This window comes from Pithys albifrons, chromosome 6 (genome assembly GCF_047495875.1).
Source record: "Pithys albifrons albifrons isolate INPA30051 chromosome 6, PitAlb_v1, whole genome shotgun sequence".
NCBI lineage: Eukaryota > Metazoa > Chordata > Aves > Passeriformes > Thamnophilidae > Pithys > Pithys albifrons.
In genome coordinates, this window is record NC_092463.1 from 23,362,829 (window position 1) to 23,380,218 (window position 17,390).

A 17,390-nucleotide genomic window follows, 5' to 3' on the forward strand; every position below is an offset into this window, starting at 1 on the left:
GGTGCAAAGTCTTTCCTTAACAGAAAAGGACCAGACTATGTAAGGACCTACTGTGGAGTGGAACATCAACTTTGTTTCTACATTCAATAACCTAGACTATCAGAGCTCCCCAGTGTTGGGCCTCCCCAAGTCAAGAGCCACTCTGAGCTTTCTCTCAATGGTTCTCACACAATCTTGCATTGTCTGACCTGCATCCTTGCTTCGCTGTTATGGCTCTTCCTTCTCTTCTTCCTCAATTTCCCCTTCCACAGGTTTCTGTGCTGCCTTCTGCTCTTTTAAGTGACTGATTGAAAAGAAGGAGGTGAACCAGTATTAATCTAGTAAAGTGAACCGCCTCTGTCAGATACCTTAAAGCTGCTGAGAGGACCTTGAGGAAACACCCTGAGGTAGGAACAGTAAGAACAGCTAAGGTCACAAATCTTGTCTGCAAGGTGAATATTACCACTTCACACACGTTTTAGTATGGCACTGATGTGTGCAAAGGAATAAAGACTGGACCAACAGAATAATTTGCTTCTCTTTGAAAACATTAGGAGGCTAAGAGAAAAACTCAGCCATTGCTTCTAGTCTTAAAATTGGACTACAGTGTATTTTAAAACCCATTAGTATGTGCCAAGGGATGGGAATATCTGGGCATGATTAACAGGGCTTTCAGCTGATGAGTCACATGCCAGAACTGACTGAAAATCTAGGGGGAATTTTGGGTCCAATGACAAGCGGTTTAGCCTGCAGCAACTGGCAGCCTCTGAGGAGTTTGCTGCTGAATGCTCAGGCTCTCAGAACTTGGACATGATTGCTACAGGCACTAAGGAAGAGGCACTTTCAAGAGAATGAAAAGTTCTGTAGTTTGAAGACGGGTTTCCAGGGAAAACTAGGTCTCCTAAGAAGAGGGATCAGAGAGAAGTAAAAAAACCAAGAGTCCCCGAGGAAGGAGGAAAAGTTCTGATGGCACAGATATGCTGTCGTTGCAAATCTTACCCTGGCTTCAGGGGGAGGATGGTGTTGAGCTGATGCTTCTCACACAGGCTAACGAGAATGAATGAAAATGCCATTCAGCTCTGAGATCCCTGCACACTCACAGCAAGTTTATCAAGTAGGAAAATAAGACTTACTTATAGTTTGATTCAACAAAACTTCTAAGTATTCAAGGTGTTTTTCCATCTATCTTTTACTTACATTAAGTAATGGACTGGCCAAAAACATATGTCTCTTCATGTCCTAAGGTGAATAAGGTTATGTTTATTTGGTGTTGAGCCAAATTAAAATAAGAAAGACAAACCAGGACAGTAAGTGGAGTCACTCACATACCTATAATCTACAACTGCTGTCTGATCACGGTCTGGATTGTGAGCTAGTTCCCCAATTTGGACTCAATCCAGTGGGATGCTTTGTTGCTGAGAAGTGCTAGGAAACCTGGGTAATTTTAAGCAGAAAAGTCCTCCATATCAGGCTGGGGCCTGGCCATCTTTTAGTAGGTAAGCAGATGGCTTGGTGTATGGTGGAGGGGATGAAAAAAATCCAGAGTGGTGGTGGGGAGGCAATTTCACTCTTTTTTTTTCCTTGCATTTCTTTGTAAAAGAACATCATGTCTGGCTGATCATTGCTACTGATCCCAACCACCACAGTGGTTTAGTCAAGAAGAGAACTGTATTTTCCACTGTACAAGTGAGGATTTAGATACCTTTTTTCAGTTTTGCATAGTAGTAAGGCATAAGTATCTATCAATATTCCATATATCCTATACAAACAGCATGACTGTGATATTCTGAAATTGGTCCATTATCACTGGTGCCATCTGCAGTATTTATTGGGTGTCACAGCATTTTGTTGGTCTCAATCAAGGCTCAACTTTTGTGATGAGTGAATTTAGCCTCTTAGCCTGAGCAATGTCACCAGCAAGGCTGTCTGGTGGCTGTGCTGCAGCAGAGAGGTTTGCCTAGAGCAGTAACCTGACAGAAGAGCATTCTGGCCATGCTTCCAGAGGCACACCTGCATCATGGCTTTTCAGAAGGCTGCCACGGGAACCTTCATGTTTGCATTCTCATCGATATTCCTAGAAAACTATCAGAGTTGTAGGTTGTACTCTTTCAATAGTTCTTGTAGAAGCAGAGATAAAACATGGGCATAACCATGAAACAGCCACTGATACTTGCTCTCCTCTTATTCTTCCATCTATCACCCTGCCTTTACTGAGCCCATCACCGAGAGATAGGAGTTCTTTACTGCTTATGCAGTCAGAGCAAACTCCTGTTGTTCAGGTTAATCCCGTTCCTCTCAGTTATACCTCCTTCTTTCCCCTACCTTAAAACGAGACTTAGTAGTAAACCTGGGTTTTTTTCTGATAATTGCATAAGGTTATTTGGTCTCCATCCCAGTAGCCACTGCTTGGTTAGGCTGTCTTATCCAGACAGTTCTCCCCTCCAGATCTCTAATCACTTCAGTTACTTTTCTCTGAATTCTTCTTCTCTGCTTGAATGAGGACTCGCTGGATACCGTAATGGCTATTAAAAACTGCAAAGCACAGTAGTGCAAGTGTCACTAGCTGTGAAGCACAGCAGCACTGTTTGATGTGAGCTAACAGCTCAAGCTTTTGCTTAAGTCCGTCCAAACCCTTACCTACAGCGAAGTCTCGCCCAATTAGCTGAAAATCTGCACAGCAGTTAAGAAACACAGTAAAGCTGGTAGTGCAAAGGTGTTTAGCTCAGGAATGCCCAAGTGCTTGCGTTGGCTTCCAGCAAGGAGGACGGCACCATCTGCTGCTATCCATGAAAACTGCAGACCTTGAAAAGCTATGCAATGTCTATATAGGACAGTATTTACTTGTAATACCATATTCTACTTTTATGAAGCACATTAATTTTGATGCTAAAGCACAGCTGTCGGTGAAGGGTTCTATGAAAGTCAGCTGTTGTGGTGGTCTTGTGATGAGGAATTTGGAGCAGACCTGAAATGAATTAACGTATTTTACACAGTGAGCAGACATCTCTTCTTGTTCCTTTCCCCCTCTCTGCTCAGTGCCCTCAGATACCAAGGCAATAGCCTCTACTGAAAATCAAAGGATTTGCTTAGTCAGTCTGTGTGAACAGAGATATGTGAACATCATGAGTGCCTTTGTAAATTTACTTTTCTGAAGGAACTTGGATGAATTTCTGACTTGAAAGAAAGCTTACTTTTCAACCTCCATGCCTCCAAGTATCTATCTGGAACATGTGTGCTGTGTACAGGCAGCTAAGGACCCAAATTCAGTAGTTCACCTGAATCATGTCTATGGGATTTGAATGCTTTTGGGGATCTTGGTGATACAGCCTTTGACCTCACTGTAGATTACATCTAGTTCAGGATACATTTGACACATCAAATCCTGCAACTTAATCAAAGTTTCATTCGCCAACTCATTCTGTACATAGGAGCAAGGAAAGTGCACTCAGCATGGACCCCCAGAGAACAACTAAGACTTTCTTGTATTCACAAATACATTAACCATTTTCTCCTAAGGATGGTGCTTTCTGATATCTCTCCTCTTCACTTTCAGGAATCCCGTGGAGGTTTGACCCTAAATAAGTGTTCATCTTTCTCTTTTTACATGTCTGAGACAAAGATCTACTAATTTATGTAGGTAATAGCTTAATGCTAGGTAGGTGTTCATCACCAAAGACCTCTTATTGTTGGTGATTCAAGTAATTCATGTTCATCCCTGAGACAGTTCTTTCCATTCTGTGAAGATGTAGACTGCAAGTTAAACAGTTAATGGCCAAAATGGGCCATAGAGCTCTGCAAAAAATGAAAAAAAATCACCCAAGATATTAAAGGATTAGTATTTCCAGCTCTGTAGCTTTATAGCCCAGACAAGAAAGATGATCCTATCTGGGAAGGGTCTGGGTGCCTCCAGATGAAAAGAACTTTTGGCAAAGCTTTGGTTCATTGTATAACCGTAAGAGGAAGCTCCAGTCAGTAGTAGAAGACCTGACATTTGTTTTTTTTCCCCAGAATTTCAAACAGGGTACTGACAGCTCAGCATTTCAGAGCTCACATTTTAAGTTTTCTGTTTTAACATCTATGGAATGGGCAGCATGGGGTTTGAAATCTTAGAAACTTATCGATGCAAATATTATTGATGTCACTAAATTTTTCTTCTACATTTAAGTTATGAAAAATTTGACTTTGCCTTGATTGATCCTTTAAAGACATGACTATGGTTTTGTTCATACCCATGATGACAGGGGAATTGCTTGTGTGTTATGTTAGGGATATGCTTATTTGTTGCAAATTTCAAGGCAGTTCAGGAAATTCATGAAAGCTTCTCTTTTTGTCATTGTGGGAGGGTCCCAGGACATCAAGCACTGTATTTTTTCCCAAAGTTTATTTACAAAGTTTCCAAATGCATTCTTACAGCTCCTTTTTAGAAACTTAAGATCCATTGTTTGTAAGATCCATCTAGAAGCTTATAATCTACTGAACAGTGATCTCTTGACTGTCACTGCTCAATAACAGTCTTGAACCGGTCTGGGTCCAGCTGGGTTTAGTAGCTTTCATTCAGCACCAAGGGTTTGATGGACGTAGAGTGGCTTGAAATCATTCAGACATCCTTGCACTAAGCACACTAATGAATGCCCTAGTCCTGGGCATGCAGCACAGGAAAGCCCAAACTGGCTCTGCTGCTGCCAGCTCTCTCCAGGGTAGCCAGACTGGCTTGAACCCACAACAAAGGCAGTGGACTGCCAGTGCCACCTCAGAAGCTGCACAGCCAAAGCACCGTGTCTGGCCTAACAAACCATGCTGGGACTGGGCAGCACCTGGGGGCAGCTTGGGCATTTCTGCATATTTGACACAGGCAGTAGAGTCCAGGAAAACAACACACAGACAGCTGAAAAGCAGCAGGAGTTTCTTTTGTATTGTGATGCTGAAGATGAGCATGTGCTGGCTACTTTGATTCAGAACTTGTAGAAAATGTTTCATTGGTCAGTATCTACGAGTTGGAACCCTTTGAAGAGTAGATTATGAAAAGAATGTGGGGAACAGTCGTATAGAAATGATGTCAGAAGCAATAAATTGTTAAAAATGTGCCTTTATTACTTCACCATTGCTGGTGCTGTCAAACCCATGCAAAGGTTTCTAGATGTGATTCTTCTTCTATATTCCTTTTATAGATGCAATAATTATTCATTCTTTAAAAGTCAAGATAAGCATTTATCCTGGAGAAAAGGGGCAGAAGAGGCTTTTGTTTATGTCTTCCCTTAAGTTTCCTATAAAAGATTAAAACCTTTACTTATTTCTTGAAGGTTTAAGACCGCGTAAGGCCTTGAGCATTGTATATTTACAATTATTCTGAATTGAAATGCAAGACTCCCTGCATCACAGGTGGAATGAAGTCTGTCAGACAGATTAGGTGTTTGCCTATGAAGATTTGATTGGGATACTGAAATGTCATTGCAAATTTATGCCATTGACCATTTATCTTGTGAAATGCCAGGTAATTTAGACTTTTTCAAGGGTGAGGTGAAGAGAACAACTCTTAACCCTAAAAAGCAGAAATTCTTAGTGAGATTTAGGTTGGATTGTAGATTAAGTACTTGCCTCAAAATTTCTTGAGTGCTTCCTCTCAAATAAATGCATTTCAATAATTTCTTTTAATTTATCATAATTTAGCTAAAATTTATTACTCTTTCCAATTTTATGAATTATTTAGGTTATTAGTAATAAAACTAGCAGAACCACATCTATTGTAATGCAGTCCTTTACCCCCATACAGTTTTCCTTTGCAGAATGAGGCCTGATTCCTTGCAGACTTGGAAAAGAATTCTCTTTGATCTTAATTTATGCAGGAAAAAATCTTTACCTTGGAGGAATGCCTGTTCTTCAGATGATCTCTGTTGAAAGCACTCGATACTCTCAGGAAAGACTATAGATGAATATTATTTATTCTGCTTATTTTTAGTTTCTTTCTTTAATATAGTAACCACAGGACAAAGAACACATGCAGATGTAACTTAGATACAACCCACTACAAGAGTGTCCAAAACTGCCCATGAACTTTATTTTTAGCTTGTTTCAAGCATGAGCATATTATCTATGTCCTAAATTTAATTTTTGTGAAAATGCTCTTTCCTTTAATCATGCTGCTCCCAGAGGTAGGTGGAGGGTCCTGAGGCCCCTGATGCCTTCTGTAACTGCTCCCGTGAAGAACCAGTGCGTGGATGGAAGTGCCAGGACTAGACTGATGCATGCCCGGGTCTCTCCCCTGTGTTGATCTGCAATGTAACCCCCGCCCTCATGCAGGAGCTCAGGAGCATTTCTTAGTCTCCCATTTTAGAAGCAGCACATGAGGTTACAACAGTATGTGTCTGTGTGTCATGCTCCAGCCTCGCTACAGAGTAGCATACAAAATTTGGCCTCTAATTTCTATTTCCTTCCTCACCAGCTTTTTAATGTGGTGGTGGTTTTGTTGTTTGTTTGTTTGCTTATTTCGTTTTGTTTTATTTTTAATAGAACTGCTTGGCTTCCGATGCCTGGAAGCATCCACCTGCTTCTGTTCCTCACACATACTGACAGAGTATCAAAGCACTTCACAGTATCTTAGGCTACCCTGGAAGAAGACAGCTCAGGGGATGAAGAGAATTCATCCTCCAGTGGGAATTCACTCTGTGTTCTTATTCAGTTATTACATAATGGAAGGGAGTGAAATATGGTGAAACTATAAGCACCTCTCTCCAGAGCTAGACCAAAGCCAAATTCCACATGGCTCCTAGCAGGGTTGTCAAATACTAGCCTTTTTTGTTAATGACTTTGCCTAAATGAAACAAACAGCAAGCCTCAAAACAGTTTTGGAAAGGGGCAGCTGTATGATCCCCTCACTTCTTAAAAATGCATGGTGTATGGTCCGGAGGCTTTTCAGCACAGAAGCTCTTAGTAAGATGTTGATTTTCTCCATCATGAATTTGAAAGAAGATCTTTCTGACAGATGTGAGTAGGGAAGTGGCATCTTCTGTGGTCAGGGGGTTACTGGCCATGTCTGGAAGAAGAGATATAGATCCAGACATGGGGAGAATAAGGATGTCATGCCTAGCAGAAGGCATGATGTAAACTCAAGGATGACCCTTTCTTCCCCTTCTTCAGCTGGGCTGTGTTAAAACTGTGCTCCCTTTCAAGGGGTTTGTCTGTTATCTCACCATCTCTTGTCTCTGTCCCACAAAGGTCTGCAATGCAGCTTCTAAGTGGAATTACCTTCTCAGTTTCTCTCTGTCTCCTTGTGTGAAATTCCACATGTCAGGTCCCTCATATTTGTCATGCAGGAGGATAAGATGTGGATCATGTTCAGCCATGTGATGGGGAGAGGGGTGAGGCAATGGGCTGCATTTGAATGTGTGCTTGCTAGTAGGGTCCTTCTGCACGAGGGGTGTTTCCCTTGGGACATTCCCTGTTCCTCCGGGCAGCACAGCAGATCAGAGCTCAGGGTGTTACCTGCCACCAGCCTACAAGGTCTGGCTCTCTGGCATTAGAGGGTTGGCATTACCACGTGTGTTTGTTAGAGTGTGAACATAATTTCTAGCCCACCTTGGACTTCATGTGCAGATCCCATTCCCCCTATTAGGAAGAAAAATTTCTTTGTTACCACTGGCCAGCAGAAGACATGTCCTCCTTCAAGTCCTTTGTGCTATCAGCTCCAAAGATAATCCATGTGGAATGCCTTGGTGTGAGCTAGTGACCTTACCGCAAGCCAGGTTAAGAGCAAGGCAGAGAGACATTTATTTACATAATTTAAAACAGCAGTCCAAAAGACTGGTGTGGTTGCAGTGATTTACAAGGGCAGGGGTGCCCAGAGACAAGCTTTCACTAACAGCTGTACCGTTTCCCCTCAAGCCATGTGCAGGCTCTCAGGATGATGATGTTGGATCGAGCTGAGTGCAGCTTGTAAGCAAGCTGACTTTTCTGAGCTGAATTCCAAGAGTCTGATCTTGGATTGAGAAGACATGTAAGCTCTCAACCCTAACCTCTGAAGCCATTTTGGCTGTTTTTTTAGTTTTGCTCTTTCCAGGATTATTGATTCCTAACTTCCTAGGAGGCAGCTTTAGCCATTTTTTTCCAGGACTTGATAATACTCCTCTACTTTAGGTAGTGCTGTGGCATTGCCCTGTTGTGAAAATGACAGTTGTGCTTGAATAAAATCTTAGCAAATGATTTACATTGTGAAGGAGGAAAGTAGAGAGAGAGAGGATTTCCTGTATTAATAGACACTGCCTGTTTTTCTCACTGTGAAAAAAGGCTGGATTCTCCTTGCCACATCTAAAATATCAAGACTCTGCTTGTTTGATTAGCAGAGTAGAGGAACTCAGCTTCATATGGTAGCTATGCCCAGCTGTATATGTACCAGTGCCAATTCACATGCATTGCACACCTCAGGGTGTAAGTTCTACTTAGAGCAGGGTATTTGTGAATTTGTTTGTGTCTGCTGTGACACTGGGAGGGATAGGACTTGCTGCCAACACTTGCTCTCATTTTCAGAGATAATTTCTCATCCAAATTTTCCATGTATGGGAGGTTGGATGGAGACAGATGGTGAATTTAGCTGACTTAAAAATATTCTTTTAAGAAGCAAAACAGAAAAGAAACATTCTGCAGTAATCTCTGCTGCTCCTGCTTCAACTGAGCTGGAAGGAGAGGAGCTGCAAACCCCTGAATTTTGGAGAGGCATTTTTCTGGACTAGGAAGGTCACGCATTTTAGTACTGATCTCTGTGTTGCCTGCAGGATTGTTCAAGGCAGGGGCACAATACCTTGTCCTCACTTTAGTTTTAATTGATCCATATTTTAAAGACATGGACTTTTATTAGAAAGAGATACATATCAATGGAAATACTGAACCAGGAGAAGGAAAGTGTTAATTAAACTAAATGCATTGTGTTACTGCAATTCTCAAGGAACGCTGGGTGCTCACTTGTGGCCGTTTTGGCAGCAGGTGTGTTGAACATACTGAGGGGAAGAAGAGCCCTCATATTCATGCAAGCCTTTCACAATGTTGTAATAGCACCTGAGATTACTGAAATACTGTTTGGTTTGCTTTCCCTTTCAAGGGCTACTAGCACACTCTGGAGCTCACTTTGTCTGCACAGACAGATTAGTCAGCTTAATTTTATTACTTCCTAATCTGTTTCTCTTGCTGCTTACTGTGCAATGGCTACTTAAGAAAAACTGAAATAGCTCCTGAACTTTGTAATCAGAAGCTTAAAAAGAACAACAGTTCTGATCCTGTGAGGTTTTAGTAGAGTGAAATTTTCTGCTTTATACACCCTGAGGGGCTTCTCTTTCAGCTCCCTTCTCTCTGCCAGACTGTTCTGTTACTGTGGTTTCTCCTCCTGCCTGTGCGTTCTCATATATTAGTCGTTGTTGCTGGAGTCCCCTGCGGTGATGAGGGTGAGTCTGTGGGCCATCCAGGAAACTCTGAATCTGTGGGCCCTGGCTTTTGTACTACCAACCAGGTCATCGGGCGCTTTTGCTAGGAGGAGAAAATATGTGTTCACTGTGCTAACCCCAAGCCCCTCAGTGCCTGTACTCCTGGTTTTTGGCTAGGACAGTGAATTTTTTCACAGTAGCTGTGAGGGAGCAGAGCCTGGAGCTGTGTGTGCATGTCTAAGTTGTTATTCCATACCACCTCACATCACTGCCAGGGATGAGAGTAAGGGAATCTCGCTTCCAAGAAGGTGGGTATGGCTTGCAGTAAGGGAAAAGCATTTTTTCATGTAAATCACCCTCTTTTTGTATACTTTTGTTATTAATGTTGTTGCTGTTACTGTTTGTTTTCTTATCTCATTGCTGTTTCCATTAAATTGTTTTTATCTCAACCTGTAATCTTTGACTTTTCCCTGTCTCACTGGAGCTGGGGGGAGAGGAGCAGCTTGTGGTTTGGAGTGCTGTTCCTAAACCACGACATCCTGGCTTTGCAGGAGTAATAAATTACTGAGCATCTATTTCAGGAGCTTCATCCTTTCTCAGAGAAGTCCTTATGGTGAAGGTTCAGTTTCTTCGCTTGGTAATTGCCCTGAAGAGAGACAAGTGTGCAGAGACAATGGGATCTTCCAGCCAGCTGTAACCAGATGCCATCCCAAGGCCTCCAAAGGAAGATGAAAATGAGGGATACCAGACACACTGAAATCTTCAGTGCATGGGACATCAGCAGGACAGAGATTGTGGCACTGCACATCCCAAAACAGACATATAAGATCACAGTGATTATTTTCCTAAAACAGCTGAAGCAATGGGACTTTGTGTTGTGCAAACTTCTCTCATACAGGTCATTCATGGCCTACAACACATTCTGAATTTTTCCTGCCCCTATTCCACTCCCATCATTGTACCTTGACCAAGAGCCCTTCCTGATACCAGGTAAAGGCCTTGCTGCAGGGCAGCTGCTGAAGGTGCCAAATGATGCAGAGGCTTTGAGACAGGAACTAATCAGAGAAGTTAAGCCTCTTATTTTTACTGGAGAATTGCAAAATTTTATGAAGTTGGCGTCTCTTACACAGTTCTGAAGGTTTGTTTCTCAGACAGACACACATAGCTGTTCTGAAAAAATGTTGGTGCAGTTCATCCAGTGTCTGTGTCCTTCCAGCCTCCCTTATTTCTGAACTAAGCAAGATGCACTTAGCAGAATTATACCAGAAAATCATGTGGGCATTGCCAAGTGAAATCCTGCCAAGTGAGTAGCAGCTTCCAGATGAGAATAGTCTGTTACACAGCCAGGGCTGCAAATGACCTTGGATTTCAGGTAACTCACCATTAATGCCTCAGCAAGTAAGATGAAGTCTCCTCTCCAAAGTTGATTCCCAGGGAAGAAAAGTATGATAACAATGCACTGATCTCTCCCTTGGTGCTATGCTGAGTTCTGCAGAAAGCTGTGCTTCCAGTTCATCACAGTCCGTATCTGGCTGTAAGAAGTTCTGATGGGTTGACCTTGATTGGATACCAGGTAGTCACCAAGCCACTCTGTCACTCCCTTGCTCAGCAGTACAGTGGGGAGAAAACAACATAGTAAAACGCTATCCTGTGCATCAAAATAAAGGCAGTTTAATGAAGTAAAAGAAGCCACACACTGAAGCAAAGGAAAAGAAACTATTTATTCTCTATTTCCCATCAGCAGGTGATATCCAGTCACTTCCTGTGAAGTCAGGCTTCAGTACACATAATGGTTGCTCTAGAAAACAAAAGTTGTACTAACAAATGTGCCACCATGTCCCACCTCCCCTTCCCTCCTGTGCCTTTCTCTCAGCTTCCAGTGCTGAGGAGATGTGATATGGTATGGAATATCCCTTTGCTTAGGTTGGATCAGCTTTCCTGGCTATGTACCCTCCCAGGATCTTGCCCACCCTCAGCCTAATGGTGAGGGAGGTGTTGGAGAGACAGTGTGATGCTCTGAGAGCTCACTAGCTCTTGGGGGTAGCTCCCTGAAAGGCCATCAGTTGCTGCATAAAACTTTTCCTGCACAGAGGATTAGAAACATGCTTAGAGTTTCAATGGGGAAGATACAGGACTTTTTCTACCACCCTGTACTCAGTGATGACTTCCAGGACTGAGAGAGGCCTAAAATTCCTACTGTTCTTGAGAACAGTGGCTTCAGTATTACTGACTACTCACCATAACACCAACAAGGACTTTGACACCTTTGAGCCCTAGACCATGGTAGTTCAGATTTACATAAGGCTTGGCCAAGTTTTGAATAATGTGTGAGACAGGCACCACCTCCCTCAGCCTGTATGCTTCCAAGGACATCTCTGTGCCCATAGTGCACACAAAGGCTACCTCAGGGTCTACAAACAAAAAGTATATTCATGAGTGGTGCATTAAATGTTCTCTCTCCACTTTAAATAAATTAAGCAACTTAATAAAATTAAGTAACACTATGCAACAACAGTATATTGTTACTAGATCTTAAGGAGTTGTAATCTTTTGGTTGTCTCCATCCCTTTATCCCAGATCTCCAGGAGTTATCCTCCTTGCTTCCTCATTTGGCTTCCAGTGACTTACTGCAGCTTCTCACCAGTCTGCAATGTGACTGAACCTTTTTTGTGTAATTGAGAATTCTTCACATCAGGCAAAAACATTTTTTTTAATCATAATTGAAGCACACAGCTGATATTGCCAGCAGAGGTAGGGCAGCTCAGAACATACTGGCTTACAACCAGCAGGAAGGATCCCAGCATTCTCATCTTGGCCACTGAGTGTTGTTGACACAGCTGCAGTGAGACATATCAGTGCAGCTCAAGGCTGTATTTCCACAAAAACTTGTCATTTGGAATTCCTTCATCAAACCCCATACTTAGAGCTCATATTTCTCCATGTTGTTATACACATTCAGTGGTCTAACCTCAAGACAAATTCCACTCTCATCAAAGCCATTTTCCAGTTCATTCTGAAGCCTCTAACAAAACAGTCCTTGTTCTAGCATTCTTATGTTTTTTTGATTTTCCTTCCATTTTTAACAAATTAGAAAGTTCTTATCCTAAATTATGGATAAATCCTACTGTTACAAAAAGGAGTGCAAGACTTGCTTAGCCAGAGGACTGACTTAATGAGGCAGAAAATAAGAGGAGGGCCACCAGAACAGTCTAGGATGGTTGTGGCAAACCCATGGTGTGCAGACCTATAAGTGCCATGCAGTGTTTTATCAGGGGTGCACAAACAAGGCCACAGTCCCATCCCTAGTTTCAGATAGCTGCTCCTCCTGCCCAGGCATGGGGCTGGACTGGCAGTGTTGGCTATTAATGACTAGAGGAGAGAATAAGGAACAAATACATTGCGGTGGTGTGGAGAGAGCAGTTGAAGGAAGATATTTGACATCAAAGGGAGTGCTCTTAAGGGGAAGTTCATTCCCACCCCCATCTTAATCAGTTTTCAGACTATATGTGGTTGTCAGGATTCTAGCAGGATTGTGTTCTTGGTCTCCATTTTGAATATATACCCATTGGTAGGAACAGCTCTGACTGTAAGGGAAAGCATAGTGAAGGCAGATGGTCAGAAAACATTCAGCTTCAACCCCTGGTTCAGTGTCTGGGCCTTCTGTGGCCTTCTCTGCTGAGGCATCAGCCAGCAACACACACTCCTGAGACTCACTGATTTTGGACATCTCTTCATTCTGGTCTGCCATGAAACAGATTCAGTTTGTCAATGCAAGCCCAACAGAGATGTGACTCCTTGGGTGTGATAGATTTCCCACTCCTCTCACTAAAGCCCCTCTTCAACATGCTGTGGATGTACCTCCCCTTCATCCCTGCTTCATGCCCGCCACTCCCTGTGCACTGTCCACATATGGTGCTGGCCTCAGTGTGGGGATGGGCTCACTCTGGTGCTTGGCAGTGTTGGAAAAACTTCTCAAACTCTTCAGCCTGTGTGCAGGGAACTCACAGTTCTCCCTCATTAGGTCTTTGTTCCTTCACAAGCTGCCTTTCTCCCATTTCTCAATTTCTGAGCCCATCGGGCAAAGCAAATTTTTCATCTCCATCCCTTTTCCCCACAAGCCAAACCCATGTCAGCCTCTTCAGCCTCTCTTGAACTGACTGACTCTTCCCCATGCACAGGCTGGACACTGCTGGCTGACTTTGTGATCAGACTGGGAATGCTTTGCAGTACTCTTTCTGAATGGCAGAAGAGAAAGCATTTGAATGGTACTGTCTATTGGGACTGAGTGTAACTAGGCTCACTGGAAGTGATACAGCTTCTCTTACCCACAATTTATAATTTATTTCATAGAGAGAAGAAGAATTTGGAAAATTCCTTTTTAAGAGGAATAAATGCATGAAAAATAATGAAGTGTAATTTCTGACTAATAGCATAATATATATTTTTTTCTACTCTGAATCTTCCTTTTCATTCCTAGTCACTGCTTTTACTGCCCTCTTCCCTTACTATTTCCCTTTAGAGCTCCAGGCTATTGACCTGTACTAAGGGTAATTTTGTACCCTTCCTGGATATCACCTAGCTCTGATGTCTGATGTGGAGCTTGCAGTTTGGCTCTTCATTCAGACCTATCTGAGAGAAAGACTTGCCAGCTGACACCTACATCACTGCATTTCAACCAGCCCTGCAGCTGCAGCTCCTTTATTAAGACCTTTTCCTTCTGCCAGACTTTATTTGTCAAATGATGGGTTTACTTGCATTACTTTAGTGTGAGAAAGACAAAAGAAAGGGTAAAAATAGGTCTAAATCCTATGAAAGAACTCGTGAGATTAGTCATGTGCCCAGTGCATTAGCCAGTCCCAGTCTGTGAACTGAACCTTCTGAAATAGATTCAGAAGTGATCCCTGCACTTCATAAATTGCATTATACTCTATTTAAATATAGGAAAATGAGCCAAAGAGAGAAGTTGTCCCGCATATGTCCCTACCTTACAGTAACTGCATTATTTAACAAGTAATTGTATATACAGCAACAAAGAAAAATAAGAAATTAACTTGTAATGATTAAGTGACAGTCCAAAGGGGTTTTTGTATTTTTAGAGGAACTGTTAATGCTGACCTAGAAGTCAGGCCAAAGTGCTGTGAGCAGTCCTGGTGCCTGACTCTACTGTGTACAAGCACAGCCTGAGAGCAGCAGGTTCAGAAAACCCTCCTGCCCCTCATGCCCTGCCTGTCCTCCTGGGTGATGGAGACCTCAAAAACGATCTGGTCTCACAAGATGCTGAGTTCTGACCCCTCTTGTGGGCATTAGGGGCAGCTGGGTGGAGTGCCTTGAAAGCTGGTACTGGCAAGGTCTCCTATTATTCATCTTGCTTTTTTCCAAACTGTTCCCAGATGGCAGCTCCCATCTCTGGCCACTGGCAGCCTGGATCCCTGTTTGCCACCCTTCTCCTCATTGCTGGAGAAGAGAAGCCTTTCCACCTGGTGATCAGCCTGCTGCAACAACAGTCTGTCTTGGGTGATGGTGACTTTAATTTGGCCATTTCTGACAATTTCTGAAGTGAGTTTGCTTGTAACTAAACACTGCACCTGCATCCTTCTTAGACTCATTCTTGGTGTCACCATCAGTGAGATGCAGGTTCGTTTGCTTTTTCTTTTCTGTAAATGAGGAGTTCACAGCCACTTCCTAGATCCTGTAAGTTTCTCACACCTACACACAAAAAGCGCAGCTGCTTGGCTTCAATTAAAACATCTACAGGAGGAATGGTGCCACTTGTAAGATGTGTGTTATTGATTTCTACTGCTTCTAAATAGGAGAATCCCATTTCTGGCTTGTGCATGGGCTGTCCTGGTGTTATGAGAAGGCCCTGCAGAGCCTGTGGTTAGCCTGTCCTGCCGTCACCACCCTTCTGTAACTTTATCTGCACCTTCTGACTCCTAAGGGTGACATTCAGTGCTGGAAACCCCATCACTCTGAGATCAAATCAGCTCCCAGTAACTGAGAACAGCTGTGGTTTTGGCTATGGAAACCCTCACAGGTGTGTCAAAGAGTCCTGCCATGCTTCTGATAAGAGTTCTTGTCTCCTTTAAGTTCATATTCCAGTGTGTACAATTTCAAGTCAGACTGTGGCAGTTACAGTCTGAGAGGAGACAAGGATAGGGCTGTATTCACCTTTTTAGTCTGAACAGATTCAGACTTCTCGACTGACAAATTCCCAGTAAGTTCAGTAATAAAGTGTGGCTCATAAACATGTCAGCACTTAATGGGGCCTTGAATCAAGTGCTTGTTTGTCCCACCAACTATTGTTGGTGCCAAAATTGGTTCAGTGCTTATTATTTTACATCTTTTATACTGAGGACTTTGTGACTTTTCATAAGGGGCTAAAATCAAACTGTTACAGAAGAGGCTTTCTGATAAAGGTTGAGCACAACTAATTCATACACTAAGAAATATTTCCATTAGGGGCGATGCTCAGTGAACATAATCCCTGGTACAGCTTTTGAAGTTTATGTAGTGTCATATGGACTCTAGAGAGAAAAGGTCTGTTTCCTAAGAATAAGGTAATTTTAGTGGCTTTATTCCCTTAGGTTCTACATAGACCTCTCAAGTAGTCCAGTCATTAGTGACTGTGGTAGGGTTATATTTGTATATAGAACAAAATGCCACAAAACCCAGTGGAAGGTTTGACCCTGAAGCAGATGACCATTGTCAGCTTTGATTTTATTGCCAAAGTTTGTATGTATTTTTTCTTGTGTAGGCCACAGTTGTTTGGCCCTCACAAGAAAAAATACATACAAACTTTGGCCACAGTTACTTGCTTGTTTATAGCGCCAGCTAACATTCTTCTCTGATTTCAGTCTGATTATTCTGATGTGGGTTGGGTCTGAAGATTTTTTTAGATCTTTCTTTTTAAAGAACAGCTTAGTTTTAAATTACCCAGTCATCAGCCCTTAATGTTTCAGATACTTCCTCTGGTGAACACCCGCCATTTTCTGACTAGAAATGAAAACCAGTGTTGGTCTGGTTGCTGCAACAGATGGGAGACCACAGTCCAGTTCTGTGCTTTGCCAGAGACATTTGTGGGATTTGAGGCAAGTCACTGCATTTATGGTCTGTGGTATTTTATAACTGGAGATTTGAAAAGGAGATTGGTAGGATTATTATTTATATACATTTATATACATAATATGTATTTATTATATCAGCTGAAATCCTGGCCGTGGACATTCACTGTGCTAATCACCAAGCGTTTTATTCAATTATAACCCGTAAGACAGCAACTGGTCACCATCAAGGGAACAGTTTGGCAACACTTATCAGTGCAAAAGGCAGGGATGACATGAATCTTGACTTCATTGCAGGTACCCATCCCTGAGTTTGGAAGAGGGTTACTGAGATTGCATATTAGAAATTAGTATTTTGTGTAAAAAGCTGTAGCGTGCTCAACTTGATCTGTTTGCCTTTAGATGCTGAAAACATTTAATTGTGAAATGAAGCAAACATTGAAGTCCTGGACATCAACCAGGACTTCGCTTTTCAAATGCAACTGTCTGGTTTCAACATGTGCTGGGTCTCAGCTTGAAGAGGCAGAGTGCTCACAGCCAGGCGAGAAGGGATTTTGCAGAACCGAGGTAACCGGTCAGCAGCACTTGCGGGAGCGTACGCTCTGCTCCTGCTCCAGCCTGCCCCGCTATTGCACCCACCCCACCGGCCGCACAGGGACTGCTTTGCAAAACCTTGGCTGTCATCAAAGGTTTGAAAAGCCAGTGTAATTATTAACTCAAATGCAGCATATGGTGGCTTCCCAGAGTGAAAAAAAATCCTGGGAGTTGTCCTGTTTGGATTTCTGTAGAACTCGGGATGAAAATTTTTGAAACCACAGATTTCAGAGTGAGGAGGGCAGAAAACTGCCGTCACTCAGCCCATTCACAGCTCCCGACCCCTGGGGCTCAGCCCGGCCCCGGCGGCGCTGCTGCCGCACAGAGGAGGGGCGGGCGGGGCCGCCCT

General features: G+C 42.8%; 1 protein-coding gene across 1 annotated transcript; it reads right to left on the minus strand.

Moving 5' to 3' along the window:
* Nucleotides 1–207: 207 nt before the first annotated feature.
* LRRC74A (leucine rich repeat containing 74A) lies at nucleotides 208–15,442 on the minus strand. Its single transcript, XM_071559300.1, is given in 10 exon segments — nucleotides 208–283; nucleotides 1,309–1,394; nucleotides 1,990–2,159; nucleotides 3,283–3,397; nucleotides 6,896–6,943; nucleotides 6,945–7,059; nucleotides 11,614–11,797; nucleotides 13,011–13,127; nucleotides 14,972–15,068; nucleotides 15,419–15,442. Coding segments are annotated over 10 exon segments (1,032 nt in total).
* Nucleotides 15,443–17,390: the final 1,948 nt, after the last annotated feature.